Raw genomic sequence first — 12,473 nt, forward strand, 5'->3', positions numbered from 1 at the left:
TGTGCTTTCCTTAATAAATTGACCTTGAACTGCAGAACGTGGTTCGCAGTTTCTGAATGTGCATAAATGCAAATGTCATCTGCGTACTGCGGCTTGGTGCCTGAGGTTAGGCTGACTTTAGTTAAGCACGCGCACTGTTAAAGTCACCATGTTACTGTATGTTAGAGATGAAGAGTTCCTGAAAGTGCTGGAAGGCTGATAAACTAGTCTGTCTTCCACATAGCGGAATGTAAATTGTGTGTGCGTATATTCAATATGCATTCTCTGTGAATGGTATGTCATCTAATCCCAACCAGTTGATTTGGCCAGCACACAAACCAGTCCCCTCGTGTACAATTGGCTCCCGGCTGGGAGAGAAAGGTGAAAATGCGGAAGTTTCCACCCCCACATGGTATTTTCATAATTAGATCACTGCCTCAAGTTTAGTCTTTTACTGGATTTCCGGACATAAACACAACATCAATGGCTACTTTAAATTCCGAGCGGAGAGCTTTCGTTCAGAAGATCAACAGGTGAGATACAGTTTTTGTAAATTCTCCAGATTACGGCAGTGCATTGTTTGTTTTATATATAGGGGTAAAATACCCCGGGAAATACAGAGGACAAGATGATACAGTACGAACAGCGGGGAATTTCATGCTGCAGATTCATTAGCAACGGTGTTGCTTACCTTCGATTATGTATTTCTCCGATGAAATATGCTACGGCTTTAAAGGGAAACACCTTTTTTAAAAACCGGGCTGTTTTAAAAGTCGGCCGTTCTGTTGATGTTAGATTTTGGGGAACAACGTGAGCCAGATTATAGCCAAGTGTTTCGACCGATGGCTTTGAAAGCAGTGAATCTGTAAATGTTATTTCGCGAGAAAGTACGGGTCGTTGATTCCTCGCCGGCCGGCCTTCAACGTCAGGGCGTGAAGATGGAAAGAGCGAGATTATTACAAAGTTGGGAGCTAGATTTCCGAAATGGGGATGCATTCACAAACGTCACAATTTAATGGGGAGATAAATGGGATTTGAGAAGTCCTAGTGTCTAGAACTGAAATCTAATCAGCGGGATGCAGAACGGTGGTTGCATTCAGACTATACATGATCGTAGAGAATAGTAGAGCAGGTTTGAAGAGTCAAATGGCCTTTCCCGCTCCTCATTTATAGATTATTGTAACAACATCAGAAACAAATTTGTATGTTTATATAATTCCTTTTGTGAGTAGGAGGGTGCTTGTCCTTGCTTACAAATTAATTTGAGTATCTAGTGGATTTAATTATAAATCCACACTTTTTTCTCACTTGTATCTCAGTAATGGTGTCATTTGCCTCTTGTGCATTTAAAGGATTATTACTATGAATACTGTTCGGACAGTTGGAACCTGGAAAAATCCGTCGTTCTTAGCAAAATATGAACAAGGTTCAGTAATAACATAAGACTACTGGTCATTATAGCATTGAAGGCTATGAAGCCCTTAGACTTCGTATAGTTTATATCGCAACATTTTTTCCAGTATCAGAACGCGTTGAAAATCCAGTAAGATACTGAGGCACTAATATCACTTGTGAACATATGGAGAAAATTCAGTAAATCTTCAAGTATGAACATATTGTTAAATACAATGAAATAATAACAATTGTAAATTAAGCTCTTAATATTCATTTTTCTTGGGCTCCATTTGTTTTAGTCTCCTAAATTATTCTTTGCAGTAGTGATTTCTATATTCTTTGTAAAAACATTAAAAAGAAGTTTCTCCTGAACTTCCTGTTTTATTTGTTAATATGTTCTGTGTTTCTGGTTTGTTAGTGTAATCTCACGATCAAGTGGAAACATTCATATCTACCCTATCACACCTTTAAGTTTATTTTGTGCAACTCAGTAAGGTTATCCCTTACCCTGGAGACTTGCCAGGTATAACATTTCAGGTCTAGCATGATCTCAGAAAATCCATCATCAACTGTGCCTCTGTACCCTTTTCATAAGGTAGAGACCAGAGCTGTGTGGTATAATCTAAAGGAACAAATTAATTCTTCTGGTTTTCAGATCCATTTGTTAGAATTTAACTCCAATATCTGTTAGCATTTTATGGTCTTGTAATAATTGTGTATTTGATCCTCCTTGTTCTCTGAGGGCCATATGATTACGTTATTGTTCCTACCAAAATGCATCTCCCCATACCTTCTAATGTTGAAATACGTTTGCCAACTACATGTTTATCTGCAGGTAATTACAACAAACCTATTACTAGTTTGCCACAGTCTTTTTCTGAATGAACTGTACCCACCAGTTTTGGTTTTGACTGGAACATTTGAAGATGTACACTGGGTCTGAGCCTAGCTTGGTTTGAGGCAAGTTTTCTACTCGCTCTGCTGCTTACCAAATGTAACTTAGCTGCTCTTGAATAGAGAGAATATAACTGCAAAATTAGTGTGTGAAATAAAACTTGGCAACATCGTAAATAAGGGACAGGTTTGCATTAAAATTCAAGAAGACAAAAATGGAAATGGACACTCAGCAGATGTAACTTGGTGTTGTTAGGTGTGTGGGAGACGAGGGGCATTGTGATTTAAGTACCACTACTTTTTATGGTATATAAAACAGGGGTACTTGGATATTCTTAAATTGTTAGATGACCAGGAAAGTTCCTGAACCAGCTAAAGGAATCTTTGAGACAAGAGAGACAACAGATGCTGGAATCTGGAGCAGAAAGCAAACTGTTGGAGGAACAGTGACACACAGCATCTGTGGAGGTGAAGCAGTAATCAATACTTACGGATGCTAGTCCCATTATCTCCACTTGTACAGCTGGACCTGCTGAGTTCCTCCAGCAGTTTGTTCCTTTTTTGCTAAAGGAACCTTGGCTTTGTAAGTAGGGTCATTGAATGCATAAGCATGGACAAATCACTAAATATGCCTCAGCTGGAATAAAAATAAACACAGGAGATATTGGAGGTATTGCAGGTTAAGCATAATATGTGGAAAGAAAGATAAAGTTAATGTTTGGGTCCAGAATCCTTTTCTGTCAGATGAGTCTAATTCTGGTGAATGCACATTTTAAAGGCAAGGCCAGTTTATTTGTATAGCACTTTTCAAACATAAAAGATATCTTAAAAAAATAAACATCACATTTCAGACGATATAAAGAGAACAAAATTACATGTAAAGAAAGTAATAAAAGTTGTAGTGCAGGAGATTTGAATTAAAAGACAGCGAAAAGAAAAGTTTTAAGCCTCGATTTAAAAGAACTTAAAGTTGGGGCAAACTTCAGATAATCTGGAAGGTTATTCCAGATATGTGGAACATAGTAACACCTGCCCCAAATGACCTGAGAGCTTGGGAAGTTTCTTAATGCAGCAAGAGATCGGAGATGTATTTTGGCCCTAGACCATTCAGTGCTCTATAAACCAGTGGTAACATTTTAATGTCAATCCTCTGATGGATAGGAAGCCAGTGTAGTGACCTGAGAATTGGAGTGTTGTGTTCTACTTTCTTGATCTTAGTGAGGACTCTAGCAGCAGTGTTCTGAATGAGCTGCAGCTGTCTGAGGGAGTTTTTTGCAGAGACCTGTGAAAATGTCATTACAGTAGTCGAGCCTACTAAAAATAAATGCATGGACAAGTTTTTCTAGATCTTGCTGAGACATAAGCCCTTTTAACTCTTGCTATGTTTTTAAGATGGTAGGAGGCAGACTTTGTAATGGTCTTAACGTGGCAGTTAAAACTTAGGTTGGAGTCCATCCTAAAAAAAAGAAAGATTTCATGACTCTGAGAGGGAGCAAAGGAATTTTACCAGGATGATACCAGTGACGACAGACTTAAGGTGAATGGATTATTTTGAGAATCAGGAGTATTTTGACAGAGCAAATAGGGAATTTTGTTTAGCATGTAGGTGACTAACTGGAGGTCATACATTTTAAATAATTGGCCAAGGAAATGGACAACAGACCTTTTATAGCATAGAATTAATAATAATAGATACACACTCAGTGGCAAATTGACGAAATGACATTCCATTAGAACATTAAGAAGGTAATTGCCTGTTTACTTGGGGGTGACATTGCAGAGAGTGAGAAGAGCCCAATTTGCAATACTAAATAGTATGGCCCTTTCCAAGAAATGACATAGTAATTGACAAGCTGCCTTCCCTTTGCCTTTGCTGCATGATTCTGTATGCAATTTGTTCTGTTGCGGTGTGGTAGGTACTTTATTGCTTTACCGCCACTCCTTCAAATATACCATTTAAAATCTACCTGCTTAACCCAGAGTCTGCTCACCTGGCAGAATAAATTACCTTCTTGCTTGGTGCCAGAATTTTGTAATAAATCTTCCACAACAATAGCATGTGTTTATATCTTTCCTTCAGGAGCTTTACTATGTGAAAATATGTAAACAAATGTTATTGTAAACAGAAGAAAGTCTGCAGGTGCTGGAAATCTAAAGCAACACACATAAGATGCTGGAGGAAATTGGCAGGTTAGGCATTATCTCTGGAAACAAATAAACAGTTGATATTTCAGGCTGAGACCCTTCATCAGGATGTTATTGTACTTCATAATCTGAAGTTCATTACAATCTATGGATGGAATGTCCCAGATTCTGCCTGGCACTAAGCTGAGCTTTAGATAAGGCATGGAGGAACATTTATATATTATGTTAAGGTTGCAGTCAATTTTCATGCACTTTTAATTTATTTGTTACAAGAAGGTAGTTAATTCAAGCTAGTAAATTGGGACAAACAATAAAATTCCTTGAACCATATGGGCCTCAGTAACAAGCTATGACTACAAGGACAGTATTGTGATTGTGAGTAGTTTGCCAATAAATTCAACTGAATTTTAGGATGATATACAAAATATAGGTTCCTTCTCTCATAAGTTAGGGTAGATGTTTAAGAGCTCAGAGAATAAATTTACAGCAAAGAAACAGGACAGTCAGTCAAACCAGTCCATGCTAGTGTTTATAGGTCATTTAAGCTTTTTCCTGTGTCATCTAAATCTATCAGCATAATCTTCAAATTCATTCTCCCTCCTATGCTTATCTAGCCTCCTTTTAAAAGAATATTTTACGCATGATAACGTGCTATTCAAAATGATCTGGGAGCAGTTTCTCCCCCTGCCAACTGGCACAGAACGTAGAGCCGTGTAAATTCTGATTGAAGGTTTCCAACACTGACGCCTACAGATATAGAGTACAAGTATCTTCAAAGACTGAATGTTTCAGGAATGCATGAGAAGGAGCAATTTCGCAGTTAACAAGTGTCAATTTAATCAGGCATAAGAACATAAACAGATCAGGAATCAGCCATCTAGCCCATAGAGCTTCTTCTAAGGTCATGGCTGATCGGGCCATGGACTCAGCTCCACCTCCCTGCCTTTTCCTCATCACTCTTCATTCCCCTGCTATGGAAGCTGTGTCTTAAATATATTTAATGGGGTAGCTTCTACTGTTCCCTGGGCAGAGAATTCCACAGATTCACCACTGTCTGGGAAAGCAGTTTCTCCTCATCCTAAATCTATTTCTCTGAATCTTGAGGCTATGTCCCCTAGTTCTAGTCTCATCTACCAGTGGAAACAACTTTCCAGCCTCTATCTTATCGATCCCTTTCACAATTTTATATGTTTCAATATGATTTCTTCTCACTCTTCTGAATTCCAACAACTATATTCCCAGGCAATTCAATTTCTCCTCATAGGCTAACCCCCTCAGCTCCAAAATTGACCTCCATCGTGGGCACTAGCCTCCCTAGTATCCAAGAGATACAAGGTGGTACTTCAGTGAGGCGGTGCCTATCATTAAGGACCACCACCTCCCAGGATATGCCCTCTTCTCATTATCACCATTAGGAAGGAGGTACAGAAGCTTTAAGGCATACACTCAGCGATTCAAGAACAGCTTCTTTCTCTGTCATTGGATTCCTAAATGGATATTGAACACATGAACACTACCTCACTCTTTTTTTAAAAATTTATTTCTGCTTTAGCACTACTTATTTTAACTTGTATATATAAATATATATACTTCATTTTTTTCCATATTTATCATGTATTGCATTGTACTGTTGCCGCAAAGTTAACAAATTTCACGAGGTATGCCGGTGATATTAAACCAGTTTCTGATTCTGATTTGGAACCTCCTGTGTACCATCTCCAAAGTCAGTATATTGTCCCTCAGGTATGGAGACCTGAACTTTATGCGGTATTCTATTCCAAAGTAGATGATCTTGCACTTATCAACATTGTACTCCCCTGCCAGACCCCTGCCCACTCCTTTAACCTATCTATAGCTCTCTGAAGACTCTCCGCAGCATCTGCACAATTTGCTTTTTCACTGAATTTTATGTCATCATCTACTTTAGACACACCACACCCAGTCCCTTCTTCCAAATCATGAATGTATATCATGAACAATTGCAGACCCAGCACGAAGACCTCTGTGACACTCAGCTCATCACTGACTGCCAACCAGAGAAACACTCATTCATAACAAATCTCTACCTTCTATTGATTAACCAGTCCTCCATCCATGGTAATACATTAACCACAACTCCATATGTCATTTTTGTATTTTTTGCGACACATTATTAAGTGCCTTCTTGAAATCCAAGCATACAACGTCCATCTATTCCCCTCTATCTACTGTGCTAATTATATCCTCAGAGAAATCCTGTAAGTTTGTCAAACAGGGTATTAATTTCATGAATCCTTGCTGTGTCTCCCTGACAGAACCACTTATATCCAGATATCTCACTATTTTGTCCTTAATGAGAGTTTCAAGCATTTTCCAGATGACAAATGTTCACCTAACTGGCCTATAGTTACCTGTCTTTCATCTACTTCCTCTTTTAAACAATGGATTGACAGTTGGCTCTCTTTCAACGTGCTGGAACCTGCCCAGAGTCCAAAGAATTTTGGTAAATTACCACAAATGTGACTACTATAACTTCTGCCATTACTTTCAGAAACCTGAGATGCATCCCATCAGGGCTAGGGGACTTGTTCATATTTTTGCCTATAGTTTTCTCATAATTAGCTCTTTAGTGACAGAAACTGTATTGAGGTCTTCACCCCTCATCACATCCATAACATCTTTCTTTGGCATATTAGACTGTGAAGACCAACACAAGATAGACACCCCACTAGGAATAGGGTTCCCCTGGTCCTCACCTACCACCCCACCAGCCTCCGGGTCCAACATATTATTCTCCGTAACTTCCGCCACCTCCAACGGGATCCCACCACTAAGCACATCTTTCCCTCCCCGCCTCTCTCTGCATTCCGCAGGGATCGCTCCCGACGCAACTCCCTTGTCCATTCGTCCCCCCCATCCCTCCCCACTGATCTCCCTCCTGGCACTTATCCGTGTAAGCGGAACAAGTGCTACACATGCCCTTACACTTCCTCCCTTACCACCATTCAGGGCCCCAAACAGTCCTTCCAGGTGAGGCAACACTTCACCTGTGAGTCGACTGGGGTGATATACTGCGTCCGGTGCTATATATTGGCGAGACCCGACGCAGACTGGGAGACCGCTTTGCTGAACATCTACGCTCTGTCCGCCAGAGAAAGCAGGATCTCCCAGTGGCCACACATTTTAATTCCACATCCCATTCCCATTCTGACATGTCTATCCACGGCCTCCTCTACTGTAAAGATGAAGCCACACTCAGGTTGGAGGAACAACACCTTATATTCCGTCTGGGTAGCCTCCAACCTGATGGCATGAACATCGACTTCTCTAACTTCTGCTAAGGCCCCACCTCCCCCTCGTACCCCATCTGTTACTCATTTTTATGCACACATTCTTTCTCTCACTCTCCTTTTTCTCCCTCTGTCCCTCTGAATATACCTCTTGCCCATCCTCTGGGTCCCCCCCCTTGTCTTTCTTCCTGGACCTCCTGTCCCAAGATCCTCTCGTATCCCCTTTTGCCTATCACCTATCCAGCTCTTGGCTCTATCCCTCCCCCTCCTGTCTTCTCCTATCATTTTGGATCTCCCCCTCCCCATCCAACTTTCAAATCCCTTACTCACTCTTCCTTCAGTTAGTCCTGATGAAGGGTCTCGGCCTGAAACGTCGACTGCACCTCTTCCTACAGATGCTGCTTGGCCTGCTGCGTTCACCAGCAACTTTGATGTGTGTTGCTTGAATTTCCAGCATCTGCAGAATTCCTGTTGTTTACAAGATAGCTGCTCAAGGGTTTGGTCATTTCCACATTCAACATCATTATCATCATGTGCCATGGGTGGTGAGGCGGAGATGTATCTCTACCAAAGGATGTGTAAGGCGTGCTCCTTCCCTTCACTAGCCTGCAGGTCACCCTTGGGCAAAGTATAGCACCTGCTTACCCCCCCCCCCCACCCCCCCACCGATCAGGGTCATGTGAAGCCATGGGAGCAGGTGGTGGATGGTCGTATGAGCAGCTGGTGCACATCACAAGCCCTGGTTACGCGACCACTGACGTCAAGCAGACATTTTCCCAAGAACAATTGTGGTCAAGATCATGATCGCTCACATTACTTCCATGTTGCTCAATATGAATTCCTCCTATTGTTCAAAGGGAACTATGTTCATTTTAGCCACCCTTTTCTGCTTTATATGATTTTACGATCTGATTTTATATTTTGTAATATTTTACTTTCATAATCTGTTTTTTCCTTCCCACACTGCTTGCTCACTGGTTCTTTGTTGCTTTTTGAAGTTTTCCCAATCTTCTGGTTTCCCACTATTCTTGGGCACTTTATATGCTTAAGCTTTTAGTTGGATACCTTCTTTTATTTCCATGGGTATCCAACACTGGCTCTCCCTGCCGTTACTGTTCTTGCCTTTTTTCATGTAAATAGGCACTGTATGTTTTAAAAAGTTCAAAGTGCATTTATTATCAAAGTATGTATACGTTATACAACCTAGAGATTCGTCTCCTTACAGGCAGCTATGAAACAAAGAAACCCAAAAGAACCCATTTAAAAAAAAGACCATCAAACACCCAGTGAGCAGAGAGAGAAAAAAACAAATCATGCAAACAATAAACGCAAGCAAATAGCGTTCTGAACTGGTCCTCAGAGAGAGTTTGCCCATGGACCCTTAGTTAAAAGCAAAGTGGAGCAGCGAGCTGAAATGGCCCATCCGTTGCCTGCAGCTTGGTCACCCTGACCTTCTTAGTCTGGCCCTGTGCCTAATTTTTCAAATAAACATCGGATTCACCCACCTCGATACACTCCGGGGCCAGGACCCTGCCATCTCAATTCAATTATTACTCGGCAATATTTAGACAAAATTGAAGTAAAGCATTTGATTGTATTATATAGCTTTTAATAAAGATTGTATACTGTCTAATAAGGGATACAGAACAAATGAGATTGAGGTGTATATCAGGCAGGGCTTAACTGAACGATGGAACACAAGTTTAAAGGACTTGGTTTCACTTGATATGTTTTTTTTACTAGTTATCAAGACTTAGTGAGGTTGAATCAATATTTATTCTGAAGGAACTAGTGCTTCATTAAAGTGAGTTACATGGTTGATGAATGCAATGAGGTGGTGCATGATTTACCACATCCCCTGTGACTGTGCCATTAAAGGAAATGGTGCCAAAAAGAAACAACTGACCAACACAAAGTTGCTTCCCTCACTTCTGCCATACTCTTATATTTCTTTGAACAGATGTTTATGTTTAATGAAGAAAATCGCATGGAAGACATTTATATATCACATGACCTTGCAGTCATAGAGTCATACCGCAAATGTTTTACTTTAAAGCTGTGGTAACACCTGCATCTGTCACTTCTGGCAGCTTGTTCCATATACCCACCACCCTCTCTGTGAAATACTTGCCCCTTAGCTCCCCTTTAAATATTCCCTCTCTCACAATTAACCCATGTTCTCCAGTCTTAGACTCCCTATCCTTCATAAAAGACCATGACTATCCATCCTATATATGTTTCCCCCATTATTATGTATTTAATATTTCAGTAATCTTATGTGTGTGTGTGTATGCTTAAAGAGCGAACTAGACCCATATTCCCAGACTCTTGTGTCTTCCTTGAATTAATTTAATGTCATGAAGTTACAAAGCATAACACCCATGATTTTATAAACCTCTCTAAACTCACACTTCAGTCTCCCGTGTTCCAATGAGGTCAATCCCAGCCTACCCAATCTCTTCTTGTAAATACAGCCCTCCATTCCTGGCAACATCTTGGTGAATTCCAATTACGCATTGTCTAGCCCTACTACATCCTTTCTAGATCGTGTTGACTAGAACTGCAAGCAATATTCTAAGTGTGGACTGGCCAATATATTTAAGTTTCTATAGATTCATACAACAAGGAAGCAGTCCTTTGGCCCACTGAGTCAGCACCAATGAAAACGCATTCCATTTCCATTAATCTCATTAGTTATTGTCCCCATGTTTTCATTAGCTTCCCCTATTTTCAACCACATACCTACACACTGGCTGACTGTCTACCAACTCACATAGTTTTGAAATCAGGAAACCTGGGGGAAATCCATGTGCTCACAGAAAGAGCATACACATTCCACACGGACGGTATTGAAGGTCAGAACTGGACCTGGGTTGTTGCAGCTGTAATGCAGTAGTTCAACAGTTGTGCTTTTACACCATCTTAGCTCTTGTTTTATTGGTTTTGTACTTGCAAGAAAGTTCCTTGCCTGAAGTTCTTTAAGACCTCTAAAGATGGCATCTCTGCCTAATTCAATTGGTTAACTCTTTTAGAGATCTGTTATGGGTATGGTAAACTGGAATGGCTCTTTTTTGCTTGTTGTGATTCTGCTTGCAAAAATGTCCCAAGACGCTTCAGTAAAATATAATTTAAAGGAAGATTCACTAGCTAGCCAGGTTAGGGCACATTTGACAGATTGACCGAAAGTCTGTCCAAAGCAATGGTGGGATCCAAAGAAAGGAAGGATAAGGGAGAGATTTTGGAAGGAGTTGGGTGTAGAGTTAAAAAGCCATAAAGAAAATTATATGTTAGGATAAAAAATTTAAATTTGAACTGATGAGGATGGGAATGGTAATATTTAATGAGCAGGGCAGTGTGGAATAGCAGATGGGAAGCAACGAATTGGATGGGAAGGAAAGAGGAAAAATATTAGGCATTGCAACTTCTGTGGCAGTCTGGGGCCGTGGTCGCATGCTGCCATTCAGGTACCCAAACCATCCTCCAGATTCTCCCTCCCTCTCCCTCCCTCTCCCTCCCTCTCCCTCCCTCTCCCTCCCTCTCCCTCCCTCTCCCTCCCTCTCCCTCCCTCTCCCTCCCTCTCCCTCCCTCTCCCTCCCTCTCCCTCCCTCTCCCTCCCTCTCCCTCCCTCTCCCTCCCTCTCCCCTTCTCTCCTCACTGATTAACCTATCGACTAGTTAGCTTCATCAGCATCTTCTCAATACAATAACCCTGACCTTGCCTTTGTCCTATCCATCCCACCCTAATTTCTCTCTTTTTCTGTTGTGCTAAAGGGTGTTTGAAGTGAAAAATTATGTTTCTCTGTCCACGAGTGCTGCCTGAATACAATGTACTTACAGTATTTTCTGTTTTAATTTCCAATCTCCACTATCTGCAGGCTTTTGACTTTCAGTAACATAGTCAGATGTACAGATAACCAAGTCATGGGTGAGAGATTCAGTAGCAGGTGGTTGGAAGCAGAAGCTGCTGCTTTCTTCTTCTTCTTCTTCCTCCACCTCCTCCTCCTCCACCTCCTCCACCACCACCATCATCATAAATGATGATGACATCAGTGACGCCTCTGATGAGAGCGAAGCTGAAACTAGGAAGCACAGATGCACCTGCAGGTTGGGCGCGTTACGGCCATTGAAGGGTCGAGTTGTCTATCCTTGTGGTCCTGGCACTTTTGATCAAGGCCCTTCAGCCACAGCTCTGCAAATCAGTTGGTGCCTTTGAAGCCTGCCAGGTGCCAGGCATTGTGGTCTTTGACCAAGGCCTCCCAACCAGTCACAGGTATATTGCATGCCTTCAAGGACGATTTCACGCAATCTTTACAGCGCTTTGTGGGGCCTCCCTGCTTTCTGGTGCTATGTGCCAGCTCAGAGAAGAATACCATCTTTTGGAAGGTGGTTGTCTTCCATCCGGACCACACACCTAACCCATCGAAATTGAGCCTTCATTATCAGTGTCTCTGTACCAGAGTCCTCGGCCCTTCGTTGCACTCTGTGGTGGGGACATTGTCCTACCACAAGATGCCCATGATCTTGTGAAGGCATTGCAGGTGGATCTGGTCAGGCATCTTGATGTGCCTGTGGTATGGGGTCCATGTTTCACAACCAAGTAGCAGGGAAATCAGGACCACTGCTCTGTACTCTGCCATCTTGGTCTTCAACCGGATGCCAGGTTCTCTCCAGACAGGTGTCCATAGCTTACCAAAGGATGTCTCAGCTTTTGCAAGTCTGTTTGAGATCTCTTGATCTGGACTGCAGGAGGAGGTGGGGCAGCTTCCCAGGCAGGTGAAGGTGTCAACATTGT

At 41.6% G+C, this 12,473-nt stretch overlaps 1 protein-coding gene across 4 annotated transcripts in view; it reads left to right on the plus strand.

The window, feature by feature from the left end:
• Positions 1-397: 397 nt before the first annotated feature.
• Positions 398-12,473, plus strand: part of dock8 (dedicator of cytokinesis 8) — a 256,091-nt gene continuing 244,015 nt past the window's right edge. For 2 of the 4 annotated variants that reach the window (XM_072281729.1, XM_072281730.1), the window contains exon 1: positions 398-512. In XM_072281729.1, the coding sequence (XP_072137830.1) occupies positions 463-512 (50 nt within the window). In that variant the 5' untranslated portion in view covers positions 398-462. The remainder of the gene's footprint in view (positions 513-12,473) is intronic. The other 2 variants (XM_072281731.1, XM_072281732.1) reach the window with 1 other exon arrangement.

The sequence above is a fragment of the Mobula birostris genome, chromosome 17 (assembly GCF_030028105.1).
Source record: "Mobula birostris isolate sMobBir1 chromosome 17, sMobBir1.hap1, whole genome shotgun sequence".
Classification (NCBI taxonomy): domain Eukaryota; kingdom Metazoa; phylum Chordata; class Chondrichthyes; order Myliobatiformes; family Myliobatidae; genus Mobula; species Mobula birostris.